This window comes from Triticum urartu, chromosome 1 (assembly GCF_003073215.2).
Source record: "Triticum urartu cultivar G1812 chromosome 1, Tu2.1, whole genome shotgun sequence".
Lineage (NCBI taxonomy): Eukaryota > Viridiplantae > Streptophyta > Magnoliopsida > Poales > Poaceae > Triticum > Triticum urartu.
In genome coordinates, this window is record NC_053022.1 from 565,800,036 (window position 1) to 565,819,500 (window position 19,465).

General features: G+C 45.3%; 2 protein-coding genes across 2 annotated transcripts; both read left to right on the forward strand.

The window, feature by feature from the left end:
• The first annotated feature begins 3,942 nt into the window (after positions 1–3,942).
• On the forward strand, positions 3,943–9,099 carry LOC125533183 (putative disease resistance protein RGA1). The gene is made up of 5 exons (XM_048696928.1): positions 3,943–4,377; positions 5,773–6,913; positions 7,197–7,258; positions 7,309–8,796; positions 9,018–9,099. Exons 1-5 carry the CDS (start codon positions 3,947–3,949, stop codon positions 9,097–9,099), a joined length of 3,204 nt encoding a protein of 1,067 aa, XP_048552885.1. The 5' UTR covers positions 3,943–3,946.
• A 7,966-nt stretch (positions 9,100–17,065) lies between these two features.
• On the forward strand, positions 17,066–18,659 carry LOC125539762 (homeobox-leucine zipper protein HOX7-like). The gene is made up of 4 exons (XM_048703273.1): positions 17,066–17,363; positions 17,514–17,758; positions 17,843–17,922; positions 18,026–18,659. The coding sequence occupies exons 1-4, from the start codon at positions 17,111–17,113 to the stop codon at positions 18,366–18,368; spliced, it is 921 nt and encodes a 306-aa protein (XP_048559230.1). The 5' UTR covers positions 17,066–17,110; the 3' UTR covers positions 18,369–18,659.
• The last annotated feature ends 806 nt before the right edge of the window (positions 18,660–19,465 follow it).

Consider the following 19,465-nt stretch of genomic DNA (forward strand, 5'->3'; position numbering starts at 1 on the left):
CATCAGAATGAAGTAAGTCAAAAGGGCGCTGAGATACCGACTCACTGGTAGGATAAGGTAACTGAGTCTGTTTGCCAAGTATACAACCATTACAATGTAAAGAAACATCTCCGGATACAGACCCTAAGAGGCCCTGACGCACTAATGATGACAAGCGAGAGCCACATATGTGACCAAGACGATGATGCCACTGCTGGAAGGACGCAGACGAAGAGGCAGCAAGAGCATGAGAGCTGGCAGAAGTGGTGGCAGCGGAAGGAACACATAGCCAGTCAACCTCCCAAAGGCCCTCTGACTCACGGCGCCGAGGGCCAGCACCAACCAAAGCCTTGGTGCGACGGTCCTGAATGGAGCAAGAGTCGGTATCAAGAATGACACGACAACCAGAATCAGTAAGTTGGGCAGTGGAAAAAAGATTCATGGTAAGGCGAGGAACATGTGAAACACTAGGAACAGAAAAGGATGGAGTGGAAAGAATACCACGACTAGTAACAGAAAGAGGTGTGCCATCGGCGGTAAGAATATTAACAGGCGAATCAAGAGGTTGGAGAGAAGACAGGACAGAAGAATCAGAAGACATATGAAAAGAAGCTCCAGAATCCAGAACCCACGAAGATGTACCTGACTGTGTAGATGCCTGCGGTGATGGGGAGGTAGATGCAGTCACAGCAGCAGCGGAACCAGTCGCCGAGGAGCCAGAGGAAGCAAGTAGACGCTTGAGGCGTACAATATCCTGGTCAGTGAGTGACGGAGTCGAGGAAGACGCTGGAGTCCCACTGGAAGAGGAACGCCTCTGGTCTCGCTTCTTCTGGCGACAGTCAGACTCTGGGTGTCCTGACCAAGAGCAGTAACCACAGAAGGTGTCTCGGCGCGACGTACCCTTCTCAGCATAAGAAGGGTGACTCACCCCCCCCCCCTGAAGGAGTAGGCAGGAGCGGTGGAGCAGTGAGGCGAGCAGATGACACAGGAGCTCGGGCAGCCAAGACGGAATGAACCACAAGTAACCCAGCAGAGCGAAGGCGGGTCTCCTCAGCATGAAGCTCACCAAGTACCTCCGAGATAGGAACACTACCGCGAGCAAGCAGGTGAGCACGTCGAGGCTCGAACTCAGAGCGGAGACGAGATAAGAACTCATGAACCCTCTGAAACTCCAAATCGGACCGTGTAGTTTGACAGCAACGGCAAGTTCCGCAAACAACTGTCCGAAGAGAGTCAAGCTGACGCCAGATGGCAGAGCACTGTGAATAGAACTCATCAACAGAGGAATCACCTTGCTGAAGTGCGTGCTCCTGACGCACCACAGATAGGTAGAGAGCATCATCGGATGGCTGATAGCGCTGACAGAGATAAGACCACATCGCTGCAATTGTGCCAAGGCCCATGAACTCCGAAGCAAACTGAGGGAGGACACTCGCAGTGAGAACAGCAGCAGCACGAGCATCATCATTGCACCACTGAGTATAAGCAGACAGATCATCGCGGTACACAGAAAGAGCATCGGAATAAGCTGATACCTGCTGGTCATAAGCATCAACGGCATCATCATCGAGAGCCTTGGCTACATCCCGGTCAGCCTGAGAAGCATCAGCAGCAAGTACCGGTGGCACCGGTGGGATGGGGGCCACTGGCGCAACAGGGCATGGCGGAGAAGGAACCTCACCAGAGAGAACACCCCACAGAAGAAGACCACGCATATGGATGCGCATAAAGCCCACAAACTCAGCATAGTTGGTGCCATCGAAGATCACCGAACACCTAGGAACAGCGACATAGCCCGAAGAAGACATAGCGAGTATTGTCTTTTCTTTCTCTCTTTTTTTTGTCAACGGATGCAGACTCGATCTGGATCGAGAGGGGCGGGCAGGAGCGCTCGAGACAACGCTAGGCAGAGGCGGAGGATCGATCTGGCGCTAGGCAGAGGCGGAGGATCGATCTGGATCGATCCAAACCAGATCGAGTGCCTCGAACGGCACAGCACCTGCAGCTTCAGCGGGACAGCGCCCGCGGCTGGACAGGGCGACCAGCGCCGAGCGGGACAGCGGCCGCAGAACTGGGCTGGCCGAGCGCGACGGCGGCCGGACGGGGCTGGCCAGACGCGGCAGCGGCCACAACAGCCGGTCGGGGCGACTGGACAAGATGGCGCCGGACGGAGCAGCAGCCAAGCCGGGCGGCTGCCGGACGAATCGACCGGGCAAGACAGCGGCCGGACGGGACAGCACCTGGAGGAGCAGCAAAGCGGGGCTGGAAAGACAACGGCCAGACGGCCGGAGACGAGCATGCTAGGAACGAGGGGCACGGAGTTGCGTCGTGCGGAAGGAAGGGGCTAGCCTGACATCTGATACCATGTTGGATAATCAGCAACTATATTGACAGGAGGGCCAAAGGCAGTACATATACATGTGTAAGATAAAGTGCAAGAGACCCCTTATACAATGGGGATAAACCGAAAAGGGCTATACACATCTAACACTTGTAACAGCTGGTTCTGATGGCACCGGGAACTTGCCGAGGATCCCACTAACTAGCGATGTTATCAGTTAGTTATCTTCACACTTAATAGCAAGACACTGTTGGAAGTGCAAACTCCGTCGTAGATTTAACTAAATGAATGAAAGCCTGTATGTGATGACCTCCAATAATGCAGTGGCTTTGAGGTGTGTCCTGGACGTCTGAAGAATTCTTGTAGCCAAACAAATACTGGTGTCTAGGCTTCTGCAGCATATGCATCTCGCCGCGTGGATTGGTCATCTGTGTTCTTGGGTGCAGCCAAATCGGTGGCCTTCGTTTCACCTTGCTAAGCATTCGATCCCCTTGGCCTCGATCATCGAAAGGTGACGTTTTTGCCCATTTCTGTTGCTACTGGAGTGGCATCCTCTACTTCTTTTGCCACTCTTACTGGTGTTCTATCCATGAACCACTCTTGTAGCACCTGTGAGGTTTCAGTAACTAAAGAAAACAGTTTGTCAGTACTCAGCTTGCTGTGTATTCAATTCATTTGTCTTAGTGACCGTGTCCAGCTTGGAAAAAAACTAGGATATGCAACAAGGAGCAGCTAGCATCACAAACTTAAGATACGATGATATCTACTCCCTCCATTCCTAAATATAAGTCTTTGTAGAGATTTCACTGTGAACAACATACGGATGTATATAGATGCATTTTAGAGTGTAGATTCATTCATTTTGCTCTGTATGTAGTCACTTGTTGAATCTATACAAATACTTATATTTAGGAATTGAGGGATCATATATGTATGTCACCTCATTGTTGCCGCAGGCGGACAAAGTTGTGAGGCCGGCCGTGACCATGGTTGGTTTCTCCGCCTAGAATTGGCTTTTTCCAAAACATTGTTATTGTTAGGCTCCGTCTCCCTCACACCCATCCAAGATTTCTCTCCTCTTTCTAGTTCCTGCTGCTGCGCATTTGACGCTGAATCGCTCTTCGACGGCAAGCAGCACGGGTCGAGGTGAGCCTTGAACCTTGCTTTCTTCTACGACTTCATTTCTCTATCCTCGTTCCCCGTAACCTTCTGTATTTTCCCATGTTTTGTTCAACATAGAACCCAGCCCACTATTTTAGCTCTAAAGTTGAAGAAAAGATATCACTTGCATAAATCATAATTAAAATGAGTTTCATGTGTGAATGAATCTCACTTGAATATTCCGTTGTATGTTTTACGTACGTGATTTCTGGTCAGGGGTTAACACTTAACAGTTGCAAAGAAGTATTTAAAATTTATCAACTAATTCTCATTTCATGACATTTCTCTAACTTATCAGTTGAAACTAACTTCATGGGATTTTTTTATGGAAACATATTTGAGAAAATAATCACTACAATAGTTGGTTTGTTGTATACAAATAGTCAGCTTGTTATATAATCTGACTAGAACAATTACTTCCTCAATGCTAATTGCATCGACCGCTTGCTCGCAGAACGGATATAGATGTCTATTCCAGCCAGCATGAGCTTATCCGCTGTTGGGGTCGTTGGTGCCGTCAACGAATGTGTCACTTTGTTTCAATGGGCCAAATCTGCCATTCCCTCTCTTTACTCCCGATGGAGTGGCTCACAGGAGCAGATTCTCCAGGACCATGTGTTGCAGTTGGAGAGTGGCCTACAACGCCTCAGGGACACCCTTCCTGCAATGTACGACCTCGTTAATAAAGCAGAGTGGAGAAGCCACGAACCTGTTGTGGCCAAGCTCCTTCCTAATCTCAAGGATGCAGTAGCTGAGGCCGAGGATCTTCTTGATGAATTTGGATGGTACGAGAAGAAGGTACAAGTGGAGGGCAATGCAAGCCAATCTTCTTTCATTGACTTCTTTCATACCGTCGTACAAGGCAGCTTCAACAAACTGAATGATGTACAATTGAGGTTGAAGGACGAGAGCTAGGTCAAGCTCGATCAAGATTAAAAAAAACGCCCCGCGTCGCCTAGCCCTGGGCGACTCGGGCGCGACCGTTCTCGTAGCGCCGCCGCCGCTCCTTTCTCGTCTCGCCGCCGCGCCGCCGCTGGAGGACGCCTCCTGGCGAAGCCCGCGCGGCCGACGGCGGCGGCGGGGCGCCTTCCCGCGGCGGCCTCCGGTCTGTAGGGCGGCAGCTCCGGGCGGCACGTCGGCGTGCGTCGGGACTCGTCCGGGATCCCGACGACCGGTGGCTGTTCTCGGTGTCCTCACGTGGGGCGCAGCAGCGATCACCGGCGGCATGGCAGCGAGGCTGTGTCGGGGCGTGAGGCATGTGCGACGTGATGATCAGATCTGATTGCTTGTGTGGCGGCTGGGCTGCTACTTGGCATTGGGCCTGACCACGTCTCGGTGGAGTTAGGCCAAGAAACTATGGGTGCTGCTGCCATGCGTGATGCAGCGCCATGGTTCTTGGCTGCCGGACAATTCTGCTTTCCGTGCTTCAGATCCGGCCATGTCGGCTCCTAGGTCGATGGCTTGGACAAAACTCTCTTCGGCGAGGTGGCAATCAACGATGATGATGATGTGCTGCACCGTACGTGTTGGTCCATAGTGATCACTCTGGCTTTGTGTGGCGTCTATCTACGGATTGCGAAGACCACCGAAAGATCTTCGCGAGGATTTCTCCTTTCTGATCTGGTGGTTGCCTTTGACCGTGAGATGCAATATATGGACGACGGCTTGACGCAGAGGGTAAGGTTGTGCAGTGGCGGAGGTCGGCTTTCTAGCCCAGCACATGCAGCTGCTTGGATTGTGGAAAAGTGGTGACGACAACATATGATTGACTCAAATGGTGGTGCTTCTCAAGTACCTGGTCTTGAGCTCCGGGGTGAAAACCTAGGTCTGGCACAAGTTGGTCATACATGGCAAGGGCGATGCTTTGTGTCGTTACCTTGTTGAAGGCATTGCTCGGATTTGCTCAGACTGGTTCTTCAGGGTGAAAACTTAGAATCTGACCTTTGATGGCTGGATCCGATGACGGTGCCGTAGAGCGTCGCTCCCTTCATGAAGGCGTTGCTGTTGAAGAACCTCATTGTCATTATGGTGTCATGAGATGGTTGGTGCGGATACAGTTGTTGTTGTATTTTGTCGATCGCAGATTTGTTCGATTTGTTTTTTTTCTCGTTTAGGCATAGCTTTGGTCTTATATGACTTTGCTATTTGCCAGCGGGTTTTCCTGTGTGTGTTGGTGTTGGCTGTGTGCATCTTAGCTATGCAGAGGCCGGGTGTGTGCTCACTGTGTTTGTATTTACTTGATGCTTCGTTTTGAGTCAATAAAATCCATCCTTTGTCGAAAAACAATTGAGGTTGAACCATCTTTCAAGTCAGCTAGAAAATATGGGGCTTCGTGGAGTTACACGATGCTTTGACAAATTAGTCAGGCCAGAGACCACATCCTTGCCAAATGAAACAAAAATATTTGGTCGTGACAAGGAACTAAAGCAGCTATTGGGATTTCTCAATGTACCTACAATTTCAAAACGCAAGAGAGCAACTAAAACTAGTTCAATCAATGCATCAGCAAGCAACCATGTTAGTAATGAATCAAGAGCATTGGATCTTCCTGTTTTGCCAATTGTTGGAATTGGTGGTGTTGGAAAGACTACATTGGCCCAACATATTTGTAGCCATCAACAAGTGAAATCTCACTTTGAACTGATAATTTGGATTTGTGTTTTAGATGACTTTGATGTGAAGAGGTTAACTAAAGAAGTAATACAATCATGTACTGGAAATGAGGCAACCAGTGATAATTTGGATTCTCTTCAGCGTGCTCTCTCTAACCATGTGAACAACAAAAGGTTATTGATAGTTCTTGATGACACGTGGGATGATGCCTTGAAGGAAAATGGGCAGTGTTGGAAGAGGTTTTGTGCACCTTTTAGAAGTGCCCTAGATGGAAGTACAATGTTGGTCACCACTAGATGTCCAAATGTTTCCCAGGGGGTACGCACAATGGAGCCGATTATAGTTGAAGGTCTGAAGGACGACATCTTTTGGAATTTCTTCAAATTGTGTGCGTTTGGATCAGAGGGTTCTAACAGTGATCCTGAGTTAGAGCACATTGGTAAATGTATACTTCCTAAGCTGAAGGGTTCACCTTTGGCCGCAAAAACTCTAGGGCGCATGTTAAGCATGGACCTTCAAGCATCGCATTGGAATTCCATACGTGAGAGTGAACTGTGGGAGTTGAAACAAGAGGAGACTGACATTTTGCCTGCACTTCGGTTGAGCTACATGTATTTACCGTTCTATTTGAAGCAATGCTTTGCATTTTGTGCTGTGTACCCCAAAGATTACAAATTTGATAAGACACTCTTAGTTGAAATTTGGGCGGCAGAAGGCCTTGTGGATCCTCAAGGTGGTATTCCGATTCAAGATATTGGTTATCAGTATTTTGAAGACCTTGTCACACGATCCTTCTTCCAAAAAATCAGCAGTAGATATGTCATTCATGACTTGCTACATGATATGGCACAAATGGTTTCAAAGCAGGATTGTTGCATCTTAAGAAATAAGAGTGACTTGGATAAGGTTCCCCAAAATGTTCGTCATCTCTATGTACTCCCTAGCAGTGAGTTTGATGATTCCAGCTTGTTGAGGCTATGCAAGTACACAAAGTTGCGTACCATAATTTGCAAGAAGGATTTAAAGAAGAAAGCAGGCTTTGTAATGAGCAAATGGTGTACTAAACTTCCGCGTATGCGCGTCATTTCTTGTGTCTCCACAGATGAGTTACCAGATAATATTGGCAACTGGAAGCATCTTCGGTACATTGAGATCGTCAAAGCTCGTCCTTTGAAGAAAATTCCTTCAACATTTTGTTGGCTTTATCATTTGCGGATTTTATATGCCAAGAATTGCAGGCTAGAGAGCTTGCCCGATGGCTTTATTAAGTTGATTAGTTTACGGAAGTTCGAATCAGTTGGATTAACATATTATGATGGGCGTCGTATGTGTCTTGGTCACACCAATAAGTGCAGAGAATTTACGTTACTAAAGAATCTGAACCGGTTTCGTGGGCACTTGCAGCTTATTGATGTTCGCGTGCTAAGTAAGGATCATGCCGCAGAAGCAGACCTGAAGAATAAGAAATATCTTCATGGGTTGAAACTGGATATGGGGAAGCCTGAGGATCATGCCATATATTACCATGGGCTTTATATCCCCAACAATGATATAGAAGTGGTTGAAGTTCTGCAGCCTCCTCTCAGTCTGAAGTCTCTCGTCCTAAAATATTATGACAGTATCTCGCTCCCAAGTTGGTTTCAACCAAAAAACCTGACAAGCTTAAAATCACTTACTTTTGAATGTTGTTTTCAACTTGGGAGCATATCACCTCCCTTTATCTCACGTGGAATAAACATAAATGCGATACCTGCAGTTGCTATATTCTTGTGCCTGGAAGAGGTAACCATTGATGGGTGCGACAATATATCAAGCATCGAGCATTTTCTGCATCCCGATTATGTACCAGCCATCAAGAAAATAAGAATTAAAAAGTGCAACATGTTAGCATCAGTAGCAACTGAGAAGTTTGGGGATTTTCATTTCCTTGAAGAACTGGAGGTGCACCATTGTCCAAAATTCTGCTCCCAAAGATTGGTATCGTCGTCCCTTAAGAAACTCGGCCTGCATAGTTCTGGTCTCTTTTGGACTATTGACTGCTGCTCCCTCACCTACTTTCATTTGGAATGGGAGTTTGTCACATCCATTGATCTAGAAATGTGGAGTCTTCCATCTCTACGGGAGTTAATCATTAGATGCAAAGCTCTTGCATCTATTGGAGGCAGCCTTACAGCATTCTCATCCCTTAGGATCCTAACAGTTATATACTGTGATAAATTGTCCACGCTTGATGACCTCCTAACACAAGAATATCTACCTGCTATTGAGGAAATTAACATCAGACATTGTCACGAGTTACTTTCTCTTCCAGCTGAAAGGTTTGGGAGTTTTTCTAATCTAAAACATATGGAGGTTTTACAGTGCCCAAGTCTCAGCTGGCAACAAGGATTAGCACTGCCATCATCTCTTCAAAGGCTCAGCTTAATGCGATGTGGGGATGCCTCTCCATATGTTCTTAACTGCCTACGGAACCTCACCTCCCTTGTCTCACTGAACATGGGTGGATGCACCGGTATAACATCCATTCCAAGTGACATTTGGCTCGGTAATCTTGCATCACTTGAGAAATTGGTGATCAAGGATTGTCCAAACCTAGTTTCAATTGGTGGAGCAAAGGCAGTTGCAAAAATAAAGACTGTGGAGATATCCATGTGCCCGAAGTTAAAGGAAGCGGAGCAGATCAACAAAATATCCCGCCTAAGGTATTTTTTCTAACACTCATTTGCTGTCCAGCTTTACTTCCCTTTTGTTCAAAGTTCCCAATAGTCCCAGTTTGCTTTTACTGACTATGTTTTGTTCTTCAAGAGACTGGAGGCACCGAAGAGAAATAGCTAAATTAATTGGAAAATGAGGACAACAAGATTTCGTGCCTCTGTCTCATCGTCTATCTATCTGCCCATGGCTGATTTATACCGTTTTGCAGTTGCATACCATCAACAATTTCCCATATTTGTACTGATAACTATCAGTTCCCAGTTTGCACCATCGTAGCAAACTCGTTGTAATCTATGAAGCGACAGAGAATCGCCGTACATCTGTAGGACATGATGTATCCGTATGCATTTGTGTTTTGGTTCATCTTAACTCTGGGAAATGTTTACCTGCCTCCATGAGTGCTGCATCTGCCCGTTTGTGATCTTTCCCCTTCTGTAGTTTTTCTTCTTAGCTCTGTGGTTTGTGCTTGTGTTGTCTTTCTTCTTTGGTTTCCCCTTTCTCTCTGGTTCTGGCTTGTAAGAAGACATGAGTCATCTGTCTCAACATTTTCTCCTGTTATGAATTGGCGCCCGCTTTGGTCGGGTCCAAGGAAAATAAGATTGATTTAACTACTCTGAACAATGAACACGTAGGCAAATAGTTTCTAGTTTCAGAAGTAAAGAAACATTAGCTAGTTTGCCATAGCATTTTGCAGGTCTAGATTTCGATGCCTCTGATGATTATTCCTAACTGCAACAAAGTTAAACTAAATGCCCTTTCTTAGGTTTGATGACTGGTGGAAGGCTGCACTATCAGCCACTTCGAAAAGGAATTATTTCAGGTACAGTATATGCATGTGATGCTGATTGTTGGTGCTAATGCTGCTTGGGTGACTTAAGAACCTGAACTAGAGAAGCCTCCTTGGGTCTGTGAAGCGAGGAAGAACAATTTGGCTTGCTGGGTTCAGACTTCAGAGACTAGTAGCCTCTTGTGTTTGTTTCCTTGCATGTTCGTGCCGTTGCAAATTCAAACATTGTCATCCTTGCCTCCACCACCCCACGTCCAGCATCCTTGCCAAGAACGCATCGGCCGCCGTACAGCTCCGGCAACAAGAAGTCACATGCGGCCACTGCCCGTCTGTCCCCTCGGCCCTCCAGCACCACCTGCAGGAAAAGGAGCAGGGGCGTCCTGCAGGCAGAAGAGGCCATCTTCATCATCTCCTCTTGGTGCCAACCAGCAGATTCAGGTGGGAGGAGGAACAGCTCGAGGGAAACAGCAGTAGCCACTGGCGGTGGTGGTGGGGAATCAATAGAATTTGTCAGTGTATGAGCAATCATATAAGATGATAAGCATATGCTCTTCCTATCTCATCTTCTTTGATGAAAGCCTTTTCTCTCCCTGACAGGAATTCTTCTCTTCAACTATCACAAGAATGATATACGTATATACCAACCAACGTTTGCTAGTTGCTGCATACGTATTATATTTGATCGGACTTGGGAAAAGAACACAAAATTGAGCTGGCTACTACATAACATCCAAACAACTAACAGTGGAAATATTTTGTTTACGCAGATAGACCGAGTCTCAAAGCACAGGACTACTTGATTGATGCCACATAAAACATATATGCTCGCTACGCTCACCTCGAGATCTGCATCCTCGCATGTATTCCCGGCTGCATTTCACTTTTTGTTGTTGTAAACACACCTGGCGTTACGCATTAATTTCCAGTAGGTGCCGTCATGTTCTTCTTGGTCCAGATGAACTCTTGACGGTTCAGGCCGGTTCACACCCGGCTGGATTTTCCATCGGCATTTGGCAATGCCCCAAAAATATGCCCCGGCAATAGAATCCCATTCCAAAACTAGCATGTTGCTGCAGCATCAACAACTCAAATGGTTCTTTACAAGTATATCAGGAACTTGCTTGCAGTCAAGCAGGAAGCCAGTAGCTCTTTGTATCGTCTCTTGGAACCTGCAGATGAGCAAGTCAAGCTCACATCTGTTCTACTACACTAGCGTCCTTCAAAGCACCGCTGGATATAAGCTCTGTCAATGCTATTTCATCGGCTCGGCCGATCTCACATGGCACATTGGCCTTTGCTTTATATCCTCAGCCACGATGTACTACCTGAGAGAAACAAGATAAGCCGTCAGATTCACAAAGAAATGGAGATTGATGTGACGATGAATTCTTTAAATTCACAGGCAGTCAACATGATCTTCCGTAGAATCATCGTACAACTAAACTGCAATCTGTATATAGCAAGGTTTGACAAGTCAGTGATGCTGGGATTTCAATAGCAAGGTTATTTTAAGGGTTCTCTGACTTTATTTAAATCATATATCGCCACTATTGCAAGAAAAATTGTACCTCTCTTGAGGGAAAGAACAGTACATGCTCCACTAGGACTGATGATAAATACATAGAGGAAAGCTAAATACATGTTACGAATAATCACCTCAGCAAGCTCACTTTTCGTCAACAACTCATGTAGTTGTTTTAAAGGGTCCCTTCTTGTGAATTTTTATCAGCATACTCTCCTTCTGAACAAAAAAAGAGCACATGGGTTTTCAGAACTAGCTTTTGTGCAAAATTTTGGAGTGGTTTCGGTTTTATTGTATTTCACTTACAATAGACAGAGTGAAACCTTGGCAAGTGGCAATAACTTGCATCGAGCAAAACAGAAGACACTGCTGCACCCACCCATCAAGTTTAACTACAGGGTGAACTAGCAGTGCATCCATCTACAAAAACGCAAGTGCATCCAAATAGATTCCCAGTGAATCCCCTTTATTGCCTCATGCCTTTGCTACGTGTGGGTTAGGTCATAACCTGCAATGAATAAAATAGATAGCATGATTTTATAATGTGCGAAATATCAACAGCCAAGCATGGCCAAATAGTTGATCCAACACCTGCCGTTACCTCTGGATTCAATAAAATAAATAAGGCTGAGACAACTAGCATTAAGCATTAGAAGGAAAATAAAACTGAAGGACAGCAAATACAGCACTAATCTTCAACATAAAATAAATAAGGCTGAGACAACAAAGCTATTTTCTGAATACCATGTTCAGATTCTGAATCCAATTGTTTCACTGCAGGATAACCATAATTGCTAATATTTGAACTTGCAGGATAACCGCTATATGTTCAGGAAAAATACAGGGTTATGTATGCATCACTTGGAAGTGGATTGCTTAGCTTCTCCTGCTTGTAAAGTGGAAGCATTTTATGCTTTGTGCTACATGCAGCTTTCCTTTTACATGTCCATGACTGGCTATTGGCCCATAACCAAATTTATCATGTTTTCTCTGCCCAAAGGGTGTTGCCACTTTGCTTGTTTGATTAGAATATTGAAATGCATTGTGATTAATTAATGGTTCATTGCACGGCAGGGCATTTCAACGGAACATGAACCAGAGACTAGCAGTTTTCACACACTGATTACTGTCAGATGGCCAAGCTATTGCTCAAGTGGTTCCAAGATAAAATTCATGAAGCCTCGCTTTTCTAGCTTATCATCCCCGTAGTTTCCACATGTAACCCCCTCAACACATTTTTTCAATCGGTGCTTCAAAGCCATTCTTCTAACAGCCTTGGAACCGCCCTCTGCTAATGGCATTAAAAGAAAAGAAGATCAAAGAAGTAGATTCAAGATACAGTACACCCTGACCCTACTCTATTGCTACTTGATGATAGTTGTGCAGAGAAAAAACTCCTATAAATCGGCGCAGAACGTTGTAAATCGATGATGTGGGACCAAAAGCGATCCAGCACAGCTGGTCTTACCCGTAGCAGAGCTGGCCTGCGTCCCGTCCCGCTCCGGCGCGCATCCCCTCGCTGCTGCACGAGTCTCTGGCGTGAGGAACGACGGCGACGAGACGAAGCGCGACCCCCACGCCCTCCTCCTCCTCTCACGGTGGCCGCCGGTGGTGCTCTTCTCCGCTGCTCACTGAACTCGAACGGATCCCACGCACTCCGCGCGTGATTCTCGACATTCTTTTACCGTGGATTGATCGAATCTTGCTGGCGGAAGGACGCAGGTACTCGCCGTCACCGGGCTGGTGAGCCGGGATCTACGTCGAGAAGAATGCCTACGACCTGCATCACGTCACACTAAGCACGCAGGTTATTCCTGCACTGCAACTAGCGTTCTGCCGCAGCCTGCAGGCTACAACCGCGTCAGTTTATTCAGATCATTGCTCTGCTCGCTTCTCAGTTCTGAAAGATGGAAAATTACCGCATCGATATGGTGGGAATTATTGTTGCGTTAGCTAGATTCTTGCACTAGGTAGGTAAGTGGAGAGGAGAAACAATATGTTCTTTAGCGGATGCAAACCTGTTCATGCTTGAATTGGACCAAGAGTTTATGTTCTTTAGTGGAGAGGAGAAACATGTCTCGTTTGGGGGACGCAGCTTTGGGCTAGCTAGTACTGTCAGTGCTTGCTCTGCGCTTGCCATTATACTGGCGGCAGGAAAGAACATGAGTATGCATATCAAAGTGCTGCGGAGTGAGGCGCGTTGGTGGTCGACGCGCTGATTGATGTGTACTGTAAGTGTCCCAGGCTCTCACTCTGCTTTGGAGATATTTATCGGTAGCTGAATAAAAGCTCTGGATGGTTCCACTTCTGCGCTTTATCAGGACTTCTGCCAATATTCTCAAAGGAGACATGTTTATTTTCTTTGACCCATTCTTCAATGGGTCTGTGCAGCTGGAACAGAATTAACATGTCATATATGAATATGATTCTACCCCCCAGCAATTTCAGACTGATTTCCCTTTTTAACTGCTCTGTAAAGCGGATTACAAAGGTTTTTGGCGGGTAGGCTTCAGGATCTAATCACTTTGCTGGTGGCTACTGATCAATCTGGTTTCATCATCTTTGTCGAAAAAGCCTGGTTTCATCAAGAAAAGATCCATAGCCGACAACCTCCTGTGTGCGATGGACCTTATACAAACTTGCAGGAAAAGACAGAAGAAAGCCTTGGTCCTCAAACTTGACTTCACCAAAGTGTTTGACGCCGTATCATGGGAGGCTTTATTTGCCATCCTGAGAACATGAGGATCTTATAAGCAGGTGGGTTTTGTGGATGATTTCTCTGCTAACGACTTCCAAAACTGTTGTTCTTTTAAATGGGGTCTCGGGCAACTGGATTGACATTCACAGTCTCTTTTCATTTGTAGCGGAGGCAAGTTTAAAGAGGAGCTACGGTGGATTTTGCATAGTTCGAAGAGAAAGAGATGGAACAGTTTTTAGAACTGGGTAAAAAAAATCCATTAAGGGCCTTGTTTCCATTTTCATGTATCCTGAGCTAGTCAGTGGAGCTTTCTGCTTGTTTTTTCGTTGTTTACCTCTTTGGGGCTAGCTCAGACCCCTGTTGTAGGTTTTATTCTGCTTCTTTCTTTTCCTTGTACATTTATATTTGAAAAACAATAAAAATACACACAGCAAAGTCGTGTTGTTTCCGGTCAAAAAAACTTATGGAGGTTTATTGTTTTCATTTGTTCACTGTATTTTATGAATTTTTAATAACTTTTCATACTTCCCGGTAGCTGTACGTTGCTCCAATACATAGTAAAATATCACAGGATAGATGTCACAACCTTTCTCCTAATGATTCATTGAATGATCCTTTTCTTACCGACAAATTGTTGTAACTGGGAGGCTTGTTTCATAATATAACTGCAGAAGGTTTCTAGCACACAACGATGTGCCATCGAATCATTTATATTCTGATCCGTAGCTGTTTTCATACCCCAAATGCAGTTTTATAACACTTCGCTATCAGAAATTTACTTAGCAACACCAAAATATTATCAGGAACTTCTCAACAAAAAATTTAAAACCTAAAGATCCATTGACGTGCCCGGATTTTGAAAAGTAAGTACTGTTCCAGGGTTTAGTGTTGTTGCTTCAGTCCACGAACCACGATTCCTTAAAAAGCAAGCTATTGGTTAGCGAGTTATAGATGATATATTAGTTGACTTCTGTTGTCAGAGAATATTTTAAATTAGTTAACCATAACAAGGATTTATGAAAGCTTATATTCCACAAAGACATTATTTTGCATAAAACTCATCCGCCCTTTCAACTGAGTCAAAGTGTTCCCCAAAATCAAACAGTCATATCGTGTCTATCTGCAAAGAAATCTAATCAGTTTTGTAATTAAATATTCTGTGAGAACAAAAGGGTGACCTCAGCTCATTCACTTTTCCTGTACATTATTAGTTTCAAATCTACAAGTTGTCAAGAGGCAGTTTGCCCTTTGTATATATGTACCTTTGGCCATGCCGAACAGCCTTCCCTGTACTTTATCTGCCCAAATATATATTCAAACAATATTTTACACATATTACTGGTCTAGTTGTCAAACTAGATTATGGCTGAAATTTTAGTGAAAGCAATGTGTAGGTGTATGTTAAGGTCTGAAAGTGAAAGTCCTCAACTTTTCTGTTGCAACTACGACAAAGGACAAAGAACCGTTCTTTGTCTCTATAATCTCTGATCCTTGTCACTGGAGACGGGCACGCCCATGGATAAGAAATGAGAGTTCATGTGCATAGGGGCTGCTTGATCAGCATGATCCAGAATCTTGTCCGACTGGAGTCAAAACTGGAAGATTCGAGCCCACGACCCCGCGCTCAATATAATACTTATGCATGGGGGCAAATTCAATGGGGCTCATCACTCTTATACTGTCTGAACGAGTGGTCATGTTAGAGCTTCATAGTTCATACTGATGAAACTTGCCCAAGGCTTGTAGCCATTTTGATTAGACACTTCAGATCAAAATAAGAAGCTCAGATGGAAATGGTTGCGCTTCCACACAAAACCCTGCTGGCAAGGTCTCCCTTTGCAGATTAATGAGATTGAAAGGGATGCAGCTTCTGATCTTCACCTTGGAAGCAGTTCTACACCTGTGCCTCTGCAGCTCCCCGTCTGCTGCAATCTGTACCTGTCAAGTTCAGAGGGAAAAAAGGATGGTCGCAGAATTCTAGGTAAATGATTCACCTGCAAGGTGTAATCTGCCACACAATATAGAAGATCAACAAGGACTGCAAACACAACTTCTTCTTGTGGGGGATCACCAGAGCATCTTGTCTCATCGCCCTCGGGTTGTAGGCGGTTGGAGTTTGCTTGTATCCTGTACTAACTTGTGTGTTCTCCTGCATATCCGTGGAAAAAGATATTTTCCAAGTCTCTCATCCAACCTTAGCCACTCTAGAAATGTTGACAACTGCTACACGATCTGTCATCCAACCGTAGCCACTCTAGAAATGTAGACATCTGCTACACAATTGGACTTGCTACCTAGTGTAGTGGTTCTTACAACTTCTGAAAAAGTGGTTTGTTACATGTTATCCACACATTAGACTCCAGATAGTCACATCATGGCTACTTATTTGTGGAGTATCTAGACCACCTCAGCTTGAAGATGATCGCAGCTCAGATTTTGACATATGGACATCACGATACCAACTACTCCTATTTCCATAGGCAGCCGTAGCAGTCAGTGTGATAAATTCAGTGAGCATTCTGCCTTGCTATACGGGTTTTGTTACAGTAAGAATTGTCTCTTACCGATAAGCTTATCATTTCTTAAGGAGAGATAACTTTCCAAGCAATCTTGTGACAAAGCATATTCTATGTTATTTTTGCAAAGCACAATTATTGATCAAATTAATGATAATCCTCTATTAGTTGAATAAATTGTTTGGCTTTCAACCATGCCTTTTCTTGGAAGGGCAAAACCGGTAATTTTGTTAAGAAAAGACAAAGTGTGTTCTAGATACTAGTTGCATAAATTATTTGGTTTTCAACCATGCCTTTTCTTGGAAGGACAAGAATGGTTGTTTCCTTGAGAAAAGAAAACGTCTTATATCTTCCTAATGTGTGGGAGAAATGCAAATGTCATAATAGCTCGTAATAATGCTTCTCTGAGAATCTCTTATTTTTTTAATGTCAAAGTGATAGTTTTGTGGACCTCGGTTGAAATATGAATCTCCAGTTAACCCTCTCCATAAGAGTAGTTTCAAAGTTCAAATAGATTGCACACTTAGCCTAGCATTATAAATAATATTTTTTTAAATTATTGGAATAGAAGGAAACATGATATAATATTGGAGGTTGATGGGACAAGCAATAGATAACAATCCAATCCAAACGTGTTCTCTGATACTTAACATGTTTGAGTTTATTTTATCAAACCCGATGATTACTTGCTTGATTGGCCGACCACTACTATATATGTGGTACTTGCTATTTGTTCCCTCTTTGCCTCATCACTCCAAGACCCCTCCCTTTCCTTGACATGGAGCTTGAGCTTAGTCTAGGCGATCTTCCAGCTCCAGTGAAGGCCAGCACCATGCCTGCGTCGGCGACATGCCAAGGAGAAGACCACGACGACCTTGCGCTAGGGCTACGAGTAACGGCTACCCAAAGAGCTGACCAAGATAACCAGAGGATAAGCATAGAAACTGCGGAGGGAGAAGAAGATAGCGACGAAGCATGCCGCGAACTGCCTGTCAGAGCAAGCCCTTTTCGCCAAGCCTCTTCACAAACAGGTGAGTTGAAGAGAATCCTGCGGAACAAGCTGTTGAATTGATCGGTTTTCGGTTCCCATCCCAGTAGGTCTATCCATATGTTGCTATGTGCTCGTAGCTTCTGTGTCTGTAAAAGTCTTTGTATGCTGATGAGTCTTTTTATCTGTACAGCGAGTGCGAATTCACGCGGGTTTGATGTGAACGCTGCTGTTCCGGTGGATGGCAGAGCATCGATAGCGAGGTCTTTGCCACCGCCGTCCATGCATATGGAGGTTCCTGTGGCACAGGGAGTTGATGAGGAAGGTTCAGAGGACGAAGACAATGGAGGTGGAAGGGTGAGGAAGAAACTGAGGCTGTCCAAGGAACAGTCTGCGTTTCTAGAGGGTAGCTTCAAAGAGCACAGCACGCTAACCCTGGTATGCACCTTCTGCCTGCATATTTTCTTAATCGATCAAAATAAGTGGATGATATAGCTGGATATTCATTCGGCATATATACAGGAACAGAAGAGCTGTTTAGCCAACCGGCTGAGCCTTCGACCGCGCCAAGTTGAGGTCTGGTTCCAAAACAGAAGAGCCAGGTATGTAACAAAATTTATATAGCAGTAATTTATATACCATTTTTTGATGTCACCATTTTCCAAAACAGAAGAGCGAGGAAATCTAACACCATGTTTATCACAGGACGAAGCTGAAGCAGACGGAGGCGGACTGCGAGCGCCTGAAGCGCTGCTGCGACGCGCTGGCACGGGAGAACCGTAAGCTCCAGCGGGAGGTGGCGGAGCTGCGCGCCTCCCGTGCCCCGTACCCGCTCTACAATCTGAATCACCACCTGTCTGGGTTCAGCACGGTGCTCCCAGCGGGCTCATCATGTGACGCCACCACCCGTTCCACCGTCTCCGCCGCGTCATCTCCGGGACTGTCGCCGATGTCCACCTTGTTTCCCGGCAGGCCTCACTTTGGCCCCTTCACCGTCGTCAGCCACCCGGTGCCCCCCCTACGCCGCCAGCCGTCAGCGACATTGTGACGTGGCTGGCTTAGCCTGGCCGGCCCGTTCATGTTGCCTTAGTTATGTAAATAGTCTCTTTTTTTTGTCACCAGTGATGTACACATGTATGCATCATACTTTGTAAACTCTATATAGTTTAGCCAGTTTTATAACGGTAGATGAGCTCGCTTATAGTAGGTGTGGAATTTGCTATTACGTGGCTGACTTTGGAAAGTTGATTTGGCTTTGTAAAATATGATCAATGATGTGGTTTGTAGAGGTGTCATCCTGGCAATTGTCAGGAGACCTCTAATTTCCATTTGTGTACCAGTCACAGTGTAGCACATGCCATTTCATGGTTAAACATTAACTGTGACCCAATGACTCTGCATGCTGGCTGAAAATGACAATGAAATTGGTGATGCTGACCTCTGCAAATTACAATCATTGAGGCTGTATCACTGTCACTACGTATGCGTATGTGTAGGAGAATTTGCCAGTTATGAAACTTCTCTTGGTGGTTGCGTGATTGCCGGCAAAAAGAAACAAACGAGAGGGAGCATGCAACGTGTAGCAACACTGGCCAAATAATCAAACTGCTGTATGGAATTCTGGGTTCCCGCCGGACGCCGTCAGCATCAAGTTGAATATGCGCTGCACAACTGTCACCTAAGTGTACACTACGTTAGAATTATGTCGATTATCTATATAGGGATATAGTTTGGACTCGGAATATGCAGAGGGTTAGGTGTTTAGTTCGAACATATGAAAGTCAGGACTATTAATGAAGTGCACCGTCGCATGGCCAAAAGAGACTAAACGAAGCTGTTGGCTAGACAGGAGATCACGAAGGGGATGGTCCGGGCGACTGTGCCAAGGGTATCCGGACAGGCCATGGGGCATTGAGATGTGTCTGATGGCCACGGCCAACTTGTCGTCGATTCGTATTATGTGATTTAGTTCATGGAAGGAGCACCCATAGTCATGCTCCTAGGGAATGTATTGATATTGGTTAACATACACGTATCATCTCCCTGTTCTTAGAAAAAACATATCATCTCTCTCATCTACTTTTAGTAATGATCTATTTGCATCTTTTGTAACACACTTTTCAATGTCAAGCATTGTAAGATAAG

What these genes read in the sequence shown, in the direction of transcription:
- LOC125533183 (XM_048696928.1), top strand. Translation starts at nt 3,947, where the DNA reads ATGTCTATTCCAGCCAGCATGAGCTTATCCGCTGTTGGGGTCGTTGGT. An exon ending in CTGAATGATGTACAATTGAG is followed by an intron (nt 4,378 to 5,772) that starts GTTGAAGGACGA and finishes AAAACAATTGAG; the next exon opens with GTTGAACCATCTTTCAAGTC. An exon ending in AAAAAATCAGCAGTAGATAT is followed by an intron (nt 6,914 to 7,196) that starts GTCATTCATGAC and finishes GTGTCTCCACAG; the next exon opens with ATGAGTTACCAGATAATATT.
- LOC125539762 (XM_048703273.1), top strand. Translation starts at nt 17,111, where the DNA reads ATGGAGCTTGAGCTTAGTCTAGGCGATCTTCCAGCTCCAGTGAAGGCC. An exon ending in CCAAGCCTCTTCACAAACAG is followed by an intron (nt 17,364 to 17,513) that starts GTGAGTTGAAGA and finishes TTATCTGTACAG; the next exon opens with CGAGTGCGAATTCACGCGGG. An exon ending in AGCACAGCACGCTAACCCTG is followed by an intron (nt 17,759 to 17,842) that starts GTATGCACCTTC and finishes GCATATATACAG; the next exon opens with GAACAGAAGAGCTGTTTAGC.